At 39.4% G+C, this 21,008-nt stretch overlaps 1 protein-coding gene across 3 annotated transcripts in view; it reads right to left on the bottom strand.

Moving 5' to 3' along the window:
• Positions 1-9,662: 9,662 nt before the first annotated feature.
• The window catches only part of Osbp2 (oxysterol binding protein 2), a 190,238-nt gene continuing 178,892 nt past the window's right edge, over positions 9,663-21,008 (bottom strand). For 2 of the 3 annotated variants that reach the window (XM_027953471.2, XM_027953472.2), the window contains 6 exons: positions 19,786-19,906; positions 19,440-19,543; positions 19,269-19,364; positions 19,005-19,189; positions 10,081-10,319; positions 9,663-9,889 (listed from right to left, as the gene is read on the bottom strand). In XM_027953471.2, coding sequence (XP_027809272.2) covers positions 9,747-9,889; positions 10,081-10,319; positions 19,005-19,189; positions 19,269-19,364; positions 19,440-19,543; positions 19,786-19,906 — 888 coding nt within the window. In that variant the 3' untranslated portion in view covers positions 9,663-9,746. Of the gene's footprint in view, positions 9,893-10,080; positions 10,320-19,004; positions 19,190-19,268; positions 19,365-19,439; positions 19,544-19,785; positions 19,907-21,008 lie in introns of all 3 variants that reach the window. The other variant, XM_027953473.2, reaches the window with a different exon arrangement.

Raw genomic sequence — 21,008 nt, 5'->3', positions numbered from 1 at the left:
TACTGGTAGGCCTGCAGCTGCTTACTTAGAAGCTCATGTGAGGGTAATATGCTTTCCCCAGGGCTGCCATCAAGGCCTAACCATTTGTCCAGTTTATCTCCCAAAGGGAGGGCTGGGTTTCTATGTAGACTCTACCAGACCATGCCTTTGGTATTGGCATTCTTAGCCAAGGTCTGGAAGGTAGGGGAGCTCATACCACTCAATCAAACTTGGACCAGAGAGAGGGTAAGGACCCAGCAGGCTCATCACCCCTCTTCCTTTCAAGTACCCTCTGGATTCTGCTGAGATGCTTCCAGGGATTCTCTTGGGCCCCTTGCTGCCTTGGTGACTGCAGGTTTTTCCACAAGCTGTGGCCAGCTCTAATCTACTACCAGGTCTAACCGTTTCTCCTCCTTTTCTCTTCTCTGTTCAAAGCTCTGGGGTCTCAATTTCCTCCTCAGTGCCACACCAATTAGACCAATCTGTTACCAGGGGGGCTTGGTGCTGCAGTGGGTAGGGGAGAAGAAAACCTGATGGAGGGGAATCTTTGAATTCCTTAATCGCATAATCAGCTGCCAAAGGACACGTGCCTAAGGGCTGATTGTAAATTCTCACCTGGCCCAGAGGACATGGCCAGTACCCAGGCACTCAGCCATCTCTCCAGAGGCTTTCAGGATGGCCAACGCTCAGTCCCATAAGGGTACCGCCCCTCTCCCAGCCGGCCAACGGTTGTGTTCTGCTGAAAGAGCCCTTTGCAGGCTAGACCCTCGCGGTGAGGCCCAACTGCGCCTGTGCAATGTTGCTAAGCCTGCATGTGCTGCCACGCCCTGCTCATTGGCTGTGGAAACCTCGCGCGATATTGCTGTGCAGCGCAGGGCACTGTGGGGAATGAGGCCGACTGGGTTCACTTCGCACCCTTGCGACTTCTTAGCAGGCAGCAAGGGCTGGCCCCACCCCGGATGCTAAAGTGGGGAATTGTTATTGTCTGGTCGCTGCGTATTAAGCCCACATTGTAGATAAAACCTTTTTTGTTCGTTTTCCAAATGAACAAATGACCCCTTCCCTAAGAGGGGTCACTACAGAAAACTTGTTTTATTTTTGGGGGGGTGGGGTGGGGTGGGAGTGTGTGTGTCTGGGGGGGCGGTTCAGATGCCTATCTGGCTGCCCTTATTTCTGCAAGGTGAAAGACTTGGAAAGGAAAAGAGGCTTCATGTGTTTCATTTTGCTTTAAAAGGGCCAGCCTGCATGCAAGCCTGTCAGCTTCTCCTGGGACCTAAGGCAGAGCGCCCATCTCTTGGATTTCACAACTTCAGTTTTTTACAGGTTTGTCCTTAGCTTGATTTGTGGCATTCATTGAAAGATAAGCATGTTAGACTTGGGAGTTTCCTACCATCTGGAAGAAAAATCCATCCCTTTCTTCCCAACCTCTGCACCTTACCCCGAGACAAAAGCCAAAAAACTTTCTCCATTTTGTTGTGATTTTTTTTTTTTTTTTAAGTGTCAACCTTCATTCCTGTGGAATGTATTTTAGTGTAGTGGTAAAGCAGAAGTCAACCCCCACCCCAGGTGGAAATTCTCTTATGCCAGCCCCGTTTACTATATGAACCACTTTGATCTTTATATTTCCCTCTGGTTTGAATCTCTTGGAGATATCCTAATTGGAGACATCCTGTCATCTTTTGTGTGGGTGAATCTGATGTGAAGGTGAGGTCACAGCTGAAACAGTAATTTTGGTCACTTTCAGCATCTACATGAATCACTTTAAAAATAAATCTTTTCCAGACTTTCTTAGATTTAATTCTCTCATGAAATTTTAAATCACATTATCCAATTCTCTCTCATCCCAGCCTAAAGAAAAGTTCCACTGGGACTTAAATTTTAATCGCATTAAATTTAAAATTTAAGTTTTGGGAGAGTTGACATTTTTATGATTAAATGTCCCCAGAAGATTCAAAATTTTTTTTTTTATTTGTTAAGACTTCTTTTAAATCCTTCAGTAAGATTTTATAATTTCTTCATATGATTTTTATAACTTTGTTAAATCTATTCCTGAGTGTTTATAGGTTTTGTCACTTTTGTGATGGAATACTTTCCCCCATCTTTAGTGCTCACTTAGTATTAATATGGAGAAAAGCTAGTGATTTATGATTTAATGTAATTTACTTCTATATTACAAACTCATAAAAACATCTGGAGGAAAAATTGTTTTTTATAGAAACAATTTCAAATTTATAGTATAGCAATTGTATTTAATTGCCATTTAATTTTAGTTAGAGCCTCTGAAACAATGTTGAATAATTATGGGGATCTTGTTTCTGATGTGGATAGAAATCAATATGTGAAGTTGTAAGCTTTGGTAAGTGGCCTTTGAAGTGTTAAAAGAAGTTTCCTTTCTTTCATTTCTATTTGAGACCTTTGGGACTCACTTGTAGCTGTGGTCCTGCCTGAGTCAGGCACCAGGGGGCAACAGTCATGCATTATGAAATGTTATTTTTTTAGTTGTAGATTTTTATTTTTTTAATGTGATGCTGAGGATAGAATCCATTGCCTCACACGGGCAAAGCAAATGCTCTACCACCTGAGCTACAACCCCAGCCCTAAGCTGCTATTTTAATGTTTTTTATTAGACATTAAGTAGCCATAGAAATTTGCTGCATTAAGTATTTGTAAAGTAGGAAGAATGTACAAGGGACACCCATCACCTAGTTTGTTTTTATTACTTTAAAAATATCTGTGTTTTCCTTCTGGATCCCTTTCCTTCCTGCTCAGAGATAACTGTCATTCTCAATAGTGGTCATCAATTCTTTGCTCTTCATTACACTTTTCTGATTTCAGTTTGTATTCCTAAGTAATTGCTTTGCTTTGCCTGTTTTTAAACTTAGATGAACATAAAAATTTTCTGTTTTGCAATTTTCTTTATCTTTTCAACATTATGAAATTGGCCCATGTTGTTTGATGTAGGTTTAATTCGTTTTTATTAGTGAATTGACCATAACCACATTTTATTACCCATGCCTCTGTGACTGGCATTTGGGTTGAGTCTAGTTTTTATTTTATTTTCCTCTTTCTTTACGGAGGCTGAACATTCTTCTTTATGTCTCTTGTTGCATGTTTGCAGGAATTTCTCCCTAGGATGTAATCATTCAAATAGAATTGTAGAATCATAGGTCATGTGCATCTAATGTCAAATTGTTTTCAAAAGTGGTTGTATAAATTTTCACACCACTGACACTGTGATTATTTCCTTCATTTCTCTACTTTGTCACCAACACTTGATACTGCTAGACTTGAAATTTTTTGGAAGTCTAATGGGTATGATGTTGTATCTCATTGTGGTTTAATTTTCATTTCCCTGATTTGTGTTGTGGTTGATACCTTTTTTATGTTTATTGACCATTTAGATTTCTTCTTAGATGAAGTGTTCAAGATTTTGACCCATTTTGCTTTTTTTTTCTTATTCTTAAAAAATATTCTCAGTACAAGTTCTTCATAAGTTATCTGTCTTACAAATTTCTTCTCCTGCTTGTTGGCATACCTTTTGTTACTCTTTGTATTTTTATGAATAGAAATACTTGATTTTAATGTAGATTAATTTATCAATCTTTTCTTTATAATTTTCATTTCTTATAACTTGTTTATCTTTCCTTACCCTGAGATCATGAAGATATTGTGTTGTATTATTTCTTGAATCCTTTATAATTTTATCTTCCATATTTAGATCTTTAAGGGATCTGGATTTGACTTATCTGTATAGTGCGAAATAGAGCTCCAATTTTCCTTCCTTCCCTCCCATTCTTCCTTCCTTTTTTTCTTCTCTCCTTTTTCCTTCCTTCCTCATCATATCCCTGCTCATTCTCTTTCCTCTTTTCCTGATTACCCAACTTATTGGATAATTATTGAAAAGTTTTTTTCTTTCCCTGTTGATCTACAGTGCTACCTCTTTTATATATCCAATGTTCATATATTAATCTGTTTCTGGACTTTTAGTAAATTATATTGTCTATTGTCTTTTTCTCTGTCATATTGGTTTAAATATTAATAGTTTTACAATAGTTCCATTTTTTTTAACTTCAAGACTATTTTGACTCTAAAAGTTCTTTGCATTTCTATGGTAAATTTTAGAATCATTAAGCTTCATGAGAAAACCTGTAGGAATTTCGTTATAATTGATTGCATCTGCCAACAAATCATTCTTTCAAACTGTGTAACTCTCCATAAATTTAGATCTTTCTTTAGTGCCTCTCAAAAACTAAGGTTTTCCTTTTAAAGCTTTTTAAAAATGTCTTTGTTAGATATATTTGAGGTACCTGATGATTTGTAATGCTGTTGTAAATATTATTTTAAAATTTCATTTTTGAAAATTTATTGCCATATAGTAAGTTGATTTTTATATATTATCTGTAGATTCTTTTGGATTTTCTATGTCATGTCTGCTGTGAATAATGACAGTTTTGCCAATTCTCATACTTATTTAAATTTTTTTTTGCCTTATTGCATTGCAGATTATGACTACCAGTCCACAAAGTCCAATATAATTTTACTTTACATATTTTGAGATGTAACTAGGTGTGTAAGAGTCTTAGAACTTTATGAATTTTAACTTTTATCATTACAAAGTGGCTCTTCTAGTACTTGATATCTAGCAATTTTTTTTTCTTAACATTCATTTTATTTGTATATTTATGTTTTAGGTATATCCTTTGGTCTTTTACCTGAAATATTAGATTACTAAATTTTATGTAATAATTAATGTATTATTAATTTCTATTATTTACACTATATCCTCATTGCTTTCTCCTTTCTTGCCTTTGTAATTTTCTCCCATACATTCAATGAATTTTCTCTATTATTTAGGAAATTATTTAGTAGTATTATTCCATTAGTGATCATCATTGTGTGTGTATGTAGTAGCTACCTGAATAGCTGGGATTACAGGTGTGTGCCATTGCACCCGACTTTCAATATTGTTTTAATAAGTTTCTTGTTAATGTTTTTGTTTTGATTTCTAAAAGATGTCTTGAGTGGGAATACTAAGATTTTTCTCTCCATGGTAGAGATACCATTTCATTGTCAAATTCCCCCTTTTTGAGGGGGTCAGCCTTCAGTCTAACTGAAGCTCTGTGAAGGTCATCTTTTTACTCCTGCTCAACTCTAGTTGCTTTTAAGATTTTATTGTCTCACCAGGAGTGGTGGCGCATGCCTGTAATCTCAGCGGCTCAGGAGGCTGAGGCATGAGGATCTGGAGTTCAGAGCCAGCCTTAGCAATTTAGTGAGGCCCTGAGCAACTCATCAAGACCCTGTCTCAAAATAAAAAAATAAAAGTGTTGGAGATGACTCAGTGGTTAAGTTGCCTCTGTGTTCAATTCCTGGTACAAAAATAAAAATAAAAATAAAAAATCTTATTGTCTCAGTGGTCTTGCAGTTTCACTATGTTGTATTTAGCTGTGGATGTCTTTATATTTACCCTGATTGGAATTCACTGAGCTTAACTCTGCTTATTGATATTTTTTATGAGTTCTTAGAAATTTTTAGCCATTAATTCTTCAAAGGTTGAGTCTTCATTTAAAAAACAAAACTTTTTTTCTCCTTCTGGAATAGGTTAGACATGTGTGGTACCTTCTTAGTTTTGTCCTCCGTATCTCCTATTTTCTCTTTTATGTTTTTCATCTCTTTATGTATTTGTATTACATTCTGGATTTTTTCGCATTATTGCTCTTTTCAGATGTTTAATGTTATTTACCAAATTATTTTTAGTGATTTAAATTTTTTCTGAAGGTTTTTAAGAATTTATTTCATGCTGCCCTTCTTTTCCTAGAAATATATCAAACGTGCTTATTTTCTATTCTATGTGTAATAATTTCATTGTATGGAGGAGGTTTATGTCTGATTCTTCCATCTATTATTCCTGGTGGCTCATGCTGTTGGGGGGACTCATTTCCTTATGTATTTAGAAATTTTATGCTGTGAGCTTCTCATTTTCCCTGTGGTTCCACATATGGGGTCTTACAGGGTTTGATCCTCCAGAGAGGACTTGTTTGCTTCTCTCAGGTGACTGGGGACACTTCCAACTTGGGATCATGTTATATTTTCTGCTGGAGGTTTTAGTGTACTATTCAGATGGTGTATCTTGGCTACAAAATTGAGGATCTACTCCTAACTACAAATTCTCTGGCAATTTTTTTCTGCTCTGCTTAGGAGAACCTTTATTTTAGATTTGCTGTTTTATTGAAGCCATTTGGGGATCCAACTTTATGGGGAATATTTCCTATTAGATGTCCTACCTTGGGAGATCTTTTGAGGCAGTGAAAACATTTAGGCTAACTGGGCCTAATACCTGTAAGATAAAAATATTCCTTAACTCATGGTTGCATTTAATATTTGAAAAATTGAATCCAACATGTCTAGTTTTCTAAAAATAAATATATTCTAGGAACTAGTCCTTGAACTGGTTGATGTAGTGATTTATTTATTTTTAATTTTTTTAAATTCTAGATGGACACATATCTTTACTTATTTTTATATGTGCTGAGGCTCGAACCCTGTGCCTCACACATTCTAGGCAAGTGCTCTACTACTGGGCCCCAACCCCAGCCTCATGATTTATAATGGAAAGCTTCCTGATATTGAAGCTTTGTGCATTTGTGCAGTAAACCCAATTCTTGCATGGGTTTACCAACTAGTCAGTCTTTTGAAGTGACTAGGTCCTAGTTGATACTATGTTATTTAGATTTATGAGAATTCTTTCTTGTATGAAATTGAACTTAATCTCGTGTGTGTGTGTGTGTGTGTGTGTATGTATATACATATATTTCTTAAGAATATACCCTATATATTCTTTAGAAAGAATGAAGTGTGTATTTGTTTTAGCACTGTCTTTATTGGGTTGTTGAAGTTATACATGCTGGCTAGCTTTATAAAAATAATGAATGTCTGCTGCTGCTGTTCTCTTTCTGGTGTCTTCTTCCCACCCCACCCCCGTCCCCCGACCCCCCTCTTGTGCTGAGTCCCCGCTCTGAAAATGAGGGAACCTCAGGCCACCTCTTTCTCTTTACCAATGATTTTTTCATACTCTTACCACAGTCTATCAGGTATAGCAATTTGGTTTTAGAGTTTGGGGGAAATAGAAGTTTCCTGAGTCCCTAGGTTCAGTTCTTCCTCAGTTCCATCTATAAGGCCCCCTCCCACTTGACACTGCAGCCACATTGCCCTCCCCAGGTAGTGCACCTGAGACTTTGCTCTAATTGGCCCTTCTGGAGTGAAATTCATTAGTTTAACAACTATTTATTTAGTGCCTATTATGTATCAAGTACTGAGAAGACTATGATGTATAAGACAGAACAAGATTCCCACTCTCATGAAGCTCATAGTCCACTATGACAATCAACAAACAGGTATAATACATGTTGTGCCAGATGGTAATCAGAATGCAATGGAGAAAAAGAAGGCCGTTTGTGGCTTTCTAGCTTGTTTGGGTATCTGCAGGCCAAGTTCTCATTGTCTCCTTCCCCATACCATGAATTCTTTAAACAAAATTAGAAAAAAAAATAGCCATTTTTTGTGCAATTATTTCTTGGTCAACATTTTAAACTATATTGATAGGATTTTAGTAGGGATTGTCTTGAATTTATAGATGTGGGACCAACATGACTGAGTTTGCCTATCTGTGAATATGGCATTGGCATTTTCCCTCTAAACTCAGGTTTTTTCAATCATCTCCATAAAGATCTTTTACACATTTTGAATATTTTTATTGGACTTATCTGAGGTTCTTTATGGCTTATTGTGTAGAACTTTTCCTACTCAGGGGTGGTTGGTGTACAGGGAATCACAGAGTATAGGTCAGTATCATCTCCTTCCGGTCACTCCCTGCTCCGAGCTTTGGATACTTAACTTTGCCTCAGTGGGCTTTGTCATTCTGGGCCTGCAGCCAGTCCCCCCTCTCCTTCAGGACTCCTTCTAATGCACTTTGGTTTAGGTTCATCCTGGGGTTGTATAACCCCTAACCCCAGCCTATTCTAAGATAGCTGCCCTTCCAGCTCTTCTGCCAGACTCACCAGGGGCTGCTATCTCTCAGATGGGGAAGCAAGGAGCCAGGCAGGGCCAGCTTTGGGTCCATTCTGGATCATTAAGGCAGATGGTGAGAACCCTGACTGATTTCCTGTGGTACCCTGCCCTTCCCCATCCTCTCACCTGGAAGCACCGGCAATGGAAGATGACCCAATGGACCAGACCACTGGCTGCTCACTCTGCTGGATCTTTTAGGAGCTAGAGATCTGAGTGGAAAACTCCAAAGCCAGTTTTTTTTTTTCTTTTATTATTATTATCATCGATCAAAAGGTGCTTACAAAGTGTTGAGAAGAGGTACATCCACAGCTCTGAGGGGAGGCCCAAGAGGCTACCCCACCCTGCCTTGCCTCTGGAGTGGACATCATAAGGCATTTCACACGTTGGTGATTTCACTTCTGTTTTTTTTTTTGTTGTTGTTGTTGTTTTTATATAAAACCAAAACCAGTCCTGTAGTAGAAAGAAAAACCCCCGCAATGAATTTTCAGGACCAAACTGAAGTGGGGAGGATTGGAATGGGGGGTTCTGAGGTCTGGGACTGAAGTCACAGTGGTCCAGTGCCTCAAGGTTGGCAGAAGCTGCTGGAAGGGATAGGAGGAGAGGGCAGGGCACAGCTGACAGGAAGCCAAACTCAGACAGGTATACCCTGTCTTCATCATTTTTCACTTTTATATACCATAGAAATTTAAGCAAAATAGCTATTATATATATATTTATATATCATATATATAAATTAGGCAAATAAAGAATCAGGGGGAGCAGAGATGGGGGCACCCCCTGAGCCATCTGAGGAAGAGTGCCAGGTCTCTCATGCCCAGGTCACCAGCCCATGCTGAATGGGGGTCTGTTCATTATTGCTGATTTGGGGCCTGGTTCTTGGGGGTGGGGAGCACCTATGGGCCCTGCCTTCTAGCCCTTCCTGGCCTCTTTGGTTGTAGGCACTTGCCCCAGCATGGTCAAGGCTAGGCAAGGGGCTGCTGCCCTCAATCCACATGGGGGAATACCCTCAATGGCCCCTCTCCCCCATTGTGGGTTGTTGCTCCAGAAAGAGACCCTTTGTGCTCTGCTGGGCCTAGACAGGCTCCTTTCTGCTTGGTCTTTGGGCCCTGGGCTCCTAGTGGGTGGGCATCTCAGATATAAATATTGTGTTTAGCTACAAAATTCTCCCAACTCAAAGGGGTCTGGCTTCCTGATGTCTTTAAAAAGGGAATTCTTGCCTGGACAATTTTGTGGCAAGAAAGCACACTTGGAAAGCTGTCTGCTAAATGCTGTACTAAAAATATTTACTAAACATCATGGCTGGAAAGAAATGTAGATCATTTTTTTTTCTTTTCTAAAAAAGTCAAAAGAGGTTCCCTAGGAAGGGCCAGTACCTCCCTGGATTGGAGGCTGGTGACCTGGGCAGCCATGGCCCCAGCCAGCCGGCCTGAGTTGTGATAACTGGGGACTGGGGTGCCCATAGGGTCCAAGTCCATGGTGAAGGGGCAAGGGTGACTGGGTGCACCTAGGGGCTGGAGAGAACCCCGGTCAGCCCTTCCTCCTTCTAAGGTGAGAGTCCCCCAAAAGTTTTTTTTTTTAAGAGGGAAAAAAAAGGGGGAAGAAGTGCGTGGGTGGGTGGGGATATATTCAGTACTAAATTGAGTGCATTAAAAAAAAAGTGGACCCAGCTGTGCAGGCGCCTATATTTGCTGCAAGGGTGGCGCTCAGAAGATGTTGGGGCACATGTGCCAGTCTTGCCTCTCCTTGGCCTCCCAGTAGCCACCCTTGTATATGCAGGCAGTTTCCCCCGTCAGTGGGTCCAGCCTCTTCTCGAACCACAGCGGCATGTACCCGTCTGACTCCTTCTCTGCTGGGCAGACACAGTGGGCCGGTGGGTGGGTGGCCTGCTCTCCAGAACCCACCGCTTCCCTGCAGGATCCCCACCCTAAGCACCCCTTTCGCCCTCTGGGACACTCCTCCTTCCTTTTTCCCAGGCACCCCCTTGCACCCTCCACCTGCCCCCCCCCCGGGGGGGGCACCCTCTCAGCCCAGCCTTACCTTCCTCTATTGTGCAGCCTTGGCCATGGCCAGACATACAGGACTCCATTCGCCTGCGCCGCGACAAGCGTTGCTTCTCTTCCAGCCGCTGCTTCTCAGTGTTGGCCTCGTCCCAGCGCCCCTTCTCCATCAGCCGCTGGTCGGGCCGAAGGCGGCTATCCGTGGGCGCTACGCCCTCCTCCAGCTCGTTTAGGGTTAGGGCCAGCTCCGAGAAGTAGTACATGTTTTCTGCGTTTTCCCTGCGGCGGCGTGAGCGGGACCGTGCGCTGTCCCCAGGCCACCTCCATCGCTGGTCCCAAGCCGCCCCCCAGCCCCTCCAGACCCTCCTGGCCCCTCACCTCCTGGCCTGGGCGGACGTTTCCCTGCCCCATTGTTACTTCTGATGAACCTGCCGGACAAAACCCACCAGCTGCATCTAACTCGCCCTTTGCTTCCCGCACTTCGCCTGTGCTCCACCAACCCGCAGCTGCTTTGCTACTTTAGACTTAACTGAGATCAGCATAAAACCGTTACCTAATATCTTCGTTGGTACTGCATTAACATCTGCAGCATAACAACCTTTCTTTTTGCATGTGATGTTGGTTATATGTGCCTTCTATTTTGAATATCCGTGTCAGAGGTTAGTCAGTTTATTTTTGAAGATCAAACTTTGTTGCTCTCCAGCACCACAAAAACAAACCCAACAAAAACTATTTTGCTCCTATTTTAGGGTTTTTTGGCCTCTATTTTGCTATTATATTCCTTCAACTTTCCTGGGGTTAATTCTGCTATTGTTGTTTTTAACTTCTTGAGATGGATGCTTAGCTCATTATTTTTCAGCATTTCTTTTTTTTTAATACAATGTGCTACACATTTCATTCCAATTGCTGCCTTAACTGAATCCTACCACTTTTTATTTATTTATTTTTGGTACTGGGGATTGAACCCAGGGGCACTCAACCACTAAGCCACACATCCCCAGCACCCTCCCCCCTTTATTTTATTTAGAGACAGGATCTTACTGAGTTGCTTAAGTTCTGCTAAGTTGCTGAGGCTGGCTTTGGGCTCATGATCCTCTTACCTCAGCCTTCAAAGCCACTGGGATTACAGGACTGTGCCTCCATGCCCAGCTGAATCCTACCACTTTTGATGTTATTATCATTCAGTTTTCTTTTATGATTTCTATTATATATTTTTGGACCTATGGATAGGTTGGAAACCCCTAGCCTTATTCATATTGGGGGATCAAATCCAAAGCCTTACTAGGCAGGCACTCCACCACTGAAATACCTTCCCCATCCCTATTTAAAATTTTATTTTGAGATAGGGCCTTGGTAAGTTGCCTGGGCTGGACTGGAACTTAAGATCCTTCTGCCTCAGCCTCCCAAGTAGCTGGGATTATAGTGTGTGCCAGCAAATTTATAAACACATGGAGACTTTTCTAGTTGTTTTTTCTTGCATAATTGCTTTGGAGTCAGATGATTTACTTGGTATAATTTTTATCCTTTGAAGTTTTCCTATGGCAAGGTCAATTTTTTTATACATTTATTTATTTTTATGTGGTGCTAAGGATGGAACCCAGGGCCTCACACGTGCTAGGCGAGCACTCTATTGCTGAGCCACAACCTCAGCCCAATATGGTCAATTTTTGAGACTGTTTCGATGCATTTGTTGGGTGCAGTATTCTATAACTGGTAGGTTCTGTTGTTCAAATGTATCCTCCTGAGGTTTTTTCCTATTCCTAAGAGACTGATATTAAAATTTCCCATTTTGATTGCATATCGGTATTTCTCTCTTTATATTTGTACCAGCCAGCTTATGCTATATGTATTTTGAGGTTGTGTTTGGTAGAAGATATTTGGATTTAATACTCATCTTCCTGGTGAACCGAGCTTCATCATTATGAACTATCTCTTTTATCTCTAGTATTTGTTGTAAAGTTTGTTTTGCGATATGAATATAGCTAAGCAGCTTTTGTTTGGTATTTCTTTTTTTCCTTTTTTTTTTTAAGTGATGCTGGGGATGGAACCCAGGGCAAGTGTTCCACCCCTGAGCTATAACATCCCCAGCCGTCATTAGTATTTATGTGGACATATCTTTTTTCATCCTGTCAAACCAATCTTTCTTTAGTTTCCAATTTAGATGCTTTTCTTGCAGACCGCATATAGTTGGATTTTTTTGATTTCCAAATCTTACACCTATAATGGGAATATTTAATGTAATTACAGGTTGACTATTCCTTATCCAAAACACTTAGGACTAGAAGTATTTTGGACTTTTTTGGAATTTGGAATATTTGCATGTACATAATAAAATATCTTTGGGGTGAGACCCAGTATAAACACAAAATTTATATTTATTCCGCACTGTACACACAGCCTAATTTTATTTATTTTTTAAAGATATTTATTTTTTAGCTGTAGATGGACACAACACAATGCCTTTATTTTTATATGGTGCTGAGGATCAAACCCGGGTCCCGCCCGTGCTAGGCGAGTGCTCTACTGCTGAGCCACAATCCCAGCCCCAGCCTAATTTTATGTAGCATTTTGAGTGTAACTGTATTTCTGTGACCTGTCATATGAAATCAGGTGTGAAATTTTCTACTTGTGATGACTTATTAGTGCTCAAAAACTTTTGAAATTTGGAGCATTTTTGGATTTCAGACTTGGATTAGGTACTAACTTGTGTTGATATGTTGTGTTTAAATCTACTATCTTGTTTTCTCTTTTTGTTGTTTTTGGGACCTCAGGCACACAGGTTTGGATTAGTCATAATCCTTAGTACATGATACTCTCTTTTAGCTCTTACATGGTCTGCTTTTTATTAATCTAATGTTACCACCATAAACAAAAGGTAGGATCCTGACAAAAACCTACATCTAACCATATGGAAAACTCACCAATCCATTCCCTTTTCAGATAGCCATCAGCAAGACTCCTGGGTTCATCAGTCCCCTCCTTTCCTTTTAATAGAATTTTATTGTATCTTTAAGTATTTTTAAGTATCTATCTGTCTGTGCACACACACACACACATATATATATATATTTTATATATATAATATATATATATATAATATATATTAGTTTTGAACTGTATAAAAAGAATATATGACATAATATTTTGGATTTTTATTTACTTAATATTGTAAGAGTTATCTATATTGTTGCATGGTGCTGTGCTTCCTTTGTTTTAACTACTGCATAATATTCTTTCCTGTGAATATATCACGGTTTTTCATTCAATAAATTCCTGGGTTGTTTCCAAGTTTTTTTGCTATTGGATTAGTCTTGTGTGTGTGTGTGTGTGTGTTTCCTGTTGTACATTAACAAGACTTTCTCTTGAGTTTATACCTAGAAGTGGGGTTGCTGGGTTATTACACTTCCTGATTTTTCATCTTTTTTTTTTTTCCCTTTGGTACTGGGGATTGAACGGAAGGGCATTACAGGTTTGTGTCACTGCACCCAGTGTGATAATTCACCTTCAGGAGGTAAGGCCAAATGGTTTTCCAAAGTGGTTGCACAAATTTATACTCCTATTAGCAATGCATAAGAAATATTGTGGGTCCTCATTTCTTCAACCACTGACAGACTTTTAAAAATTTTACTAATCAAATAAATTTAAAACAGGGCTGGATTGTGGCTCAGAGGTAGAGTGCTCGCGTGAGGCACTGGGTTCCATCCTCAGTACCACATAAAGTAAAATAAAGACATTGAGTCCAATAACTAAAAAATAAATTTTAAAAAATATACAACAGTATCTCATTGTGGTGGTTTTGATTTGCATTTCCTCAGTTAGCAATGATGTTGATTGTGGTTTTCATATAATGTCTGGTCATATATGTTTTTTCTATGAAATTCTTGTTCATGACTCTTGCACATTTTGCCATTGGATTGTTTTTGTTCGACTTGTTGATTAGAAATCTTTTATTTAAAAATTGTTAATTATGATAAAATTTTCTGTATTTTTGACACTAATCCTTTGTCAGGTGTAGGTATTGTGGCTACCTTCTTCAAATTTGTGTTTTGTCTTTTTGCTTTCCTTTTTATTTCTTCTTCTTCTCCTTTTTTTTTTTTTCAGTATTGGGATTAAACCCAGGGCCTCACATATGCTTGACAAGTGTTCTACCACTGAGCTGCATCCTCAGCCCTTTTTTTAAAAGAAATTATTTTGAGACAGGGTCTTGATAAGTTGCTCAGACTGGCCTAGAACTTGGAATCCTCTTGCCTAAGCCTTCTGAGTAACTGGGAATATAGGTGTGCACTATGCCTGGCACCTCACTTTTTAAAAATTGTCTTTTAATGAGTAAAATGCTTCTTAATAAACAAAAATGTTTTATATAGTTGAATGTACCAATGCTTTATTTGTATCTTGTTTAAGACATGTTTTTCTTAAGTTCTAAAAGATATTAATCTTTTTTTTACTTAGAGTATTAACTTATTGTTTAGAAATAAGTCAAACTTAATACTTAACCATAAGGTCATTGTCTAGAGTTGATTTTTGTTATAATGTAAGGGAGGAAATCAGTTAATCTTTTTCCAAATATATAACTGTTTTGTCTCACATCCATATGTGAACAGCCCCATCTTTCCACATGATCTGATATGCCACCTTTTTCATATATCAAAGATACATGTATCCATGGAGTTGTTCTAGGCTCATCATTTCACTCCACTTTAATTTCAAAGTAGGTTTTGATATCTACTATGGTTAAGTACTCTTTGGTCTTCTTCAGAAATGTCTTTGCCCTTTTATTCCTCAATATAAATTTAAAAATTCTAATACCCAGTTCAATGGAGATCCTTATTGGGATTTTATCTACTGATTCTTTAAATCATGACATCTTTATAATACTGAGTCTTTCTATCTATGAATGTTGTATTTTTCTCCATTTATTTAGTTCTCCCTTTGATATTTCTTAGTAAAGTTTTACAATTTTCTCTAGAGGTCTTGAATGTAAGATTTAGTACAAGGTCCTTAATATCCTCTTATATAATTGGTGCCTTAAAGTGCATTTTCTAGTTGTTTGCTCTTAGTATGTAGAACTGAAACTGATTTTTGCATATTAATCTTATGTCTGGGCACATCTATTGAGATGCTAATATGACTAATTTGTGGATCTTCTAATATAAAATCATTCTTGCATATTCTGGATAAATTCAATGATGGTAGATTGTTACTTTTTGTACACTGTTGAATTTTCTAATATCTTGTTTTGGAATTTTGCTTATGTAAGTGAAATAGGGTAGAAATTTTATTTTCCTAATTACTGTCTTTATCTGGTTTGGTATGAAAGTTATTCTGGCCTAAAAGTATAGAGACTATTTTCTCTCCTATGATCTGGAAGACTTTATTTAAAACTGGGTTAACATATTTCTTTTTTCCTTTTTTTATTTTTGGTACTGGGGATTATATACCCAGTCCTTCTTATTTTTTTACTTTGAAATAAGGTCTCACTAAGTTGCTTAGTATCTTGCTAAATTGCTGAGGGTGGCCTTGAACTTGTGACCTCCTGCCTCAGCCTCCCAAGCTGCTGGGGTTATAGGCATGTGACACAATACCCCACTGGTATTTCTTGAAAATTTTGATAGAATTTACCTGTAAAATTATCTGGGTCTGTGTTTTCCTTATAGTAATTAAAAATTACTTCTTTGTTTTAATTATTATAGGGTCATTGATGCTTTTTATTTCTTCTGGAGTCAATTCTTGTAAGTTATATTTTTCTAAAACTATATCCTAATACTATCTTTATATTTTATACGTCATGAAACCTTTTTCATTAATAATATTAATTTCCATCTTGATTAGTCTTAGCAGTAGGTTTCTCTATTGTTAGTTGTTTTTTTCCTCAAAGAATCAACTTTTGACTTTATCAAGCTTCTTTATGTTTCCTTTTTCTATTTTATTGATTTCTTCTTTTGGGGGGTATATGTGTTGAACTTTACTTACCACAGAAACTCAGAAATGAAAAAGCTACAAATTTAGAAACTGTTTAAGGCAATATATTAGTTTTTAAGTATTACCTTTGTAATACTTCAGTATATATCCAGTTTTGAAATCTTGGCTGTCTTCAGTTCTAGATATTTAAAATTGCTATTCTAATTTTCTATTTTAATTATGGGCTATTTAGCAACTTAAAAATTGTTTCTAAATATGTGAGGATTTTATCATTGTATTTGTAATGTCTAATTGACTTATGATAGATTGTAGTTTGTCAAGGCTTTCTTTAGGGTTTAGTACATGATTGATTTTTGTATACAGTTCCATATGTCCTTAAAAAAAGTATATTCTCTGATTGCTGCATCTATAAGCCTGTGAATGATCCTGTTGTTTTGATCCCCTTCATAGTCTTCCTTTTTAAATTTTAACTTGACCTATCAACAAGTGAGAGGGGTATATTGGAATCTCCCAATCTCCCACTATGGTGATGGATTTATCAATTTCTCTTGGGTATCATGATGCAAATTTTTGAGGCTGCTTTTTTATATGCATAATGTTTGAAACTTGGAACTTAATAAATTTACCCCCTTTTCCTTCCTTAATAATGTTTTCACCTTCAAGTCTATTTTAGCTGATGTTAATATAGCTATTATAACTTTTTTAGATTGATTTTCACAACATCTCTTTTACTTTTGTCCTTTGCATATTTTTGTCTTATAAGGAGTATATTTCTCGTTTTTTTAAAAATCCTATCAATATTTTGTTTTTTAACTGGTTTCATCTATTTATATTTATTATGAGCATTAAAATGCTCGAATATTTCTACTATGTTAATTTGCTGTTTTTGTTTGTAATATCTTTCATTATTTTTCTTCTTCTAATTAAAAAACCTATATGCATCTTCCTTTTAATAAGAACTTAGCATTTCTTCATATTCCTGGTGTCTTTCCCTTTCTTCCCACATACTACTGTTACCTAGACTTTTAGTTCTGCATTATTATGGGAATATTTTCTCTTTTCCTTTGGTCTTTGTAATTGTTTTATAAAATCTGTTTACTTCATGTGTCTAGCACAACATCTTTTGAAATTTTTCCCTCCCCATTTTAAGATATTATGTCTAGGGGGCTGGGAATGTGCTTAGTGGTAGAGTGTTGTTTAACCTGTGTAAGTAGCATGCTGGAGGCCCTGGGTTTAATCTTCAGTTTATGTGTGCCAAACTTTCTGCTTTCTGTATGCCTGCCTGAGGTTTTTTTTTTTTTTTTTTTAAAATCATATCCTCATATTGTATCTTAGTTGGATAGAAAAATCTACATTCTAATTTCATTTTCTTCATAACTTTGAAAATATACTCCAGTGTTGGCTGTTACTAAATCTGATGTTAATCTGAGTCCTCAGCCTTGACTGAAATCTTTTGGAAGGTATTAGAATTTTTTCTTTGATGTTCTCAGTTTTGACCCTGTGGTCTAACATTTTTATTTATTTCTCATCTTTGCCATTCTGTAGACCCTTTCAATTCAAGGTCTTTCATTTCTTTTCTTTCATTCGGGATAACTTTTTTTTTTTTGGTGCTGAGGAATGCTAATATTAGCACATTCTCTTCCATTAAACCACATCCTTAGCCCTCAGAAAGTTATTGTTATTCTCTTTAACCATTCTTCCTCCTCTCCATTTTTTTTCTTCCTTTCTTCTGAGTTCCCAGCTAAATGTATTATTTTAGTGGCTACCCTAGGAATTACAGTATCCGTACTTCCAATAGTCAAAGGTCTTGACCTACCTCCTGGGTAGCATAGGGCCTTCAAGCAGTTACTTCCATTTATTTCTCTTCTGACTTAATGGAGGTAACAGTAAATAAATGGAGGTAACAGTAAGTAAATGGTGGTAACAGTCTAAAATTTAAAACCCCATGAGACATTATTATTTTTGTTTATTCACTGTTCATTTAGATCCACATTTTTACTCTTCATTCATTTATACATCTTGGCTCTTTCACCTGGGATTAGTTACCTTCTTCCCAAAGTATATCCTTTAATGTAGATCTGGTGGCCAAGTGAATGTTTGTTTTCCATAAAAGATCTTTATTTCAACTTTATTCTTTAAAGATGGTTTGCCCCGGCAATGTGTCTCTTAGCACATGGAAGATATTACTTGGCTGTTTTCAAGTCCTCAGTTTTGTTGATGAAAAGGTGTCTGTCAAGGTGATGTTCCTCAGCTCGTAATTGCTTTAAAAAATCTAATATTGCCTAATATTCTCTGATATAGTTCCATCAGTCTCACTGTATAGACTTAGGTGTAGAAAATCCTCTGCTATTTGCTCTTCAGAAGTGGTCTCTATTCCCTTCTAGGACTCTGACTAGAAGTGTTCTGGACACTGCTCTCAAACTTGCATGTGAATGCCCTGGGGACCTTATTGAATTGCAGATTCCCATTCTGTCTGGGGCAGATTATGTACACTAACAAATCCCCAGGGTATGCCAACAAACCTACTCCGGGAACTTCACTAGGGTCACCCATAGGCCTTCCTCTCTAGCTTCTTAGGTTCTCCAGGATGTCTCTTTATGTTACAATGTGAGCATTCACCTATATTCAGGTGATGGATTCATTCTGTTAAAACTTTCCATGAAGTTCTCAACTTTGGTTATTTTCTTTTGTAGAATTTCTATTTTGTTCTCTTCAGAATCTGAAATTACACTTATAATTTTCTGTTTCCTGCAAGTTCATTTTTATTTCTCAGTCATGGAAGGATTATGTCCAGTCACCTTGTCTCTGCATAGTATCTCTTCTCTCCAGATAGTTTTACATTCATTTTCTCTGGCTTCCATACTGGGATGTCAGGTGCATGATATTGTTCTTTGCCCACATGTCAACTGATCCCTCCCAACCTTGTGTTTCTTGCTGGGTGGGGGAAGGAGAGTCATCTTCCTGTTTACTGCTCACTAGCCTCCTTTCTGTTTCTCCCTCAGTCCCTGTCCCATATCCTGAAGAGGGCCCCTAACCCTTACTCACGGCAGTGGGTACTTCTTCCACAGCAGTTTGGCTGGCAGAGTCTGATATACTGTCTTCTGCTTCCCATCAGAGCTGGAGCTGCTGGAACTACTGTGCACAATCTTGGAGCATTCCATCTGCTCATCCCATGAGCCGGACAGCACATAGTGGGCCTTGCCCTGGCTGTCACTCACCACTCCGGTCACCTGTGGATATTGGCGGGACTCGTATAAGCACACATCCTAGTATGGGTCTCCTGGGGTGCTGGAAGGTGGTCCTATTTACCTTTCGGGGTGCCTCTTTGGAGAAGTAGCTGTAGGGAACAAACTTCAGCTGGCACCGATCATTGGTCTTATGGTTCACAATCTCGATATCCCCTGACTGATGAGAGAAGATAGTGGTCAGCGTCTAATCCCCAGGCCATATGCTCCCCTCCCAAGGGTACCCAGCTCTGACCTGGTCAATCCAGAGCTTGCCCACGATGATATTGTGCACAGTTGAGGTGCTCTTCCTCCACACATAGTGATTCCCACTGGCCTGGAATTCCAAGTGGATGGCACCTGGAGGCCAGGTACATGTCAGAGATCATGGTCCTGGCATGTGGGGTCTACCACAGGCCCAGGGTCTCGAGAACCAGAAGATATTCGTATGGGCTGAAAGTTGAGGAGTGGGACAGGCCGAGGCATGTGGGTGGCAGTGGGGGGAATACCTACAGGGAGGTCTCCCCTGAGAGAGCCCCAAGTTGGTTTTTAGGGTCAGTAGTGTCCTTTTTGTTCTAGGAGCACACAGATACCCTGCTCACCAAGTGGCATGATAGAGATGTATTTCCCCCGGAACTTGCTGGCGATGGTGATCTCTTGCCAGAGGCTCCAGCCATGCTTGGAGAACACGTAGTGGGCAGCTGAGGGAGGGTGGTGGCTCACCTGGGACCAGACCAGATGGGTGTGAGCATTGCTGGACATGGGCCCATACCATCTTCCTTACCAGGCAGGGACAGACTGCCCTGATTCCAGGACACATCTCTGGAGCCACAGGAGCAGGCCTGGCTGCTCCTCTTGGTGGCCTTGGCCCAAGACAGGTCCCTGGGAAGGAGAGAATCCCGAGTGGAATGGAACCCAGGTGACTGTCCTGGGCCTGCCCCAGCCATAGTAGTATGAGATGGGCCTGGCTCTTGGACTGTGAAACAGGGGTGATGGTGGAGGCTGTGACTCCAGGATGTGCCCAGAACTGGCTACGTTGAGGGCTAAGGAAGAAAGGGTGATGCTTTACCAAAGCTTCCATGCCCACTTTCTCATTTAATCCTCACTATACACCTGGGAACATGTATGGTATTACATGGAGGGAGAGGGTCCCGAATGGCAAAGCCATTTTAACCAAGGGGCAGAGTCTAGCCTGGCTCAAGGGTAGAAGTCATGTCAGTGTCCTGCCTCAGGCCTCTTCTGTCGCCCATACGTGGCTCCAGCCCCCCTGAGCCTTCCCCTTACAGCACACTTTACCACTGCCTTTCCCCCTAGGACACCTGCCAGCTGCCCTCTTCTGGCTCATGGCACCATCAAGTCTATCTTTCCTCATTTGACGCCTGACAGGCTCTGCCTTACCTAACCTCCTTACTCCTCAGAGCACTTACTTCTCATGGCCTTGAACAGGCTCCAAGCCCAGCCTCACCCCTGAACTCCAGCTGCCTCCACTCAGTCAGGTTCAACCTTACCAGAGTTAGCAAGCTCCTGACACCCCATAATGGTCATAGTTTCCCATTTCCACATGCAGCATCACCTCCTATGCCTTGGGAATGTAGGCCCAACCTGCCAGCTACCCTGCATGAAGCGGGGGAACTGTCCCTTAGCCCAGCTATCACCTATGGTGGGGCTACCACACATTCACTAGAGTTATCCCTATGAGAAAATGCAGGGATGTGATCACAATGTCAGGATGCTGGAGCCCTACATTATCCTTACTTTCATCTCAGGCCCATACTGTCTTTCTAGTTGCTCACACCAAATGCTTTGGATTCTCCCTGGTCTCTTC

This window comes from Marmota flaviventris, chromosome 1, assembly GCF_047511675.1.
Source record: "Marmota flaviventris isolate mMarFla1 chromosome 1, mMarFla1.hap1, whole genome shotgun sequence".
NCBI classification, from domain to species: domain Eukaryota; kingdom Metazoa; phylum Chordata; class Mammalia; order Rodentia; family Sciuridae; genus Marmota; species Marmota flaviventris.
The sequence above is the reverse complement of the archived record's forward strand: the minus strand, read 5'-3'. Positions and strand labels throughout refer to the sequence as shown.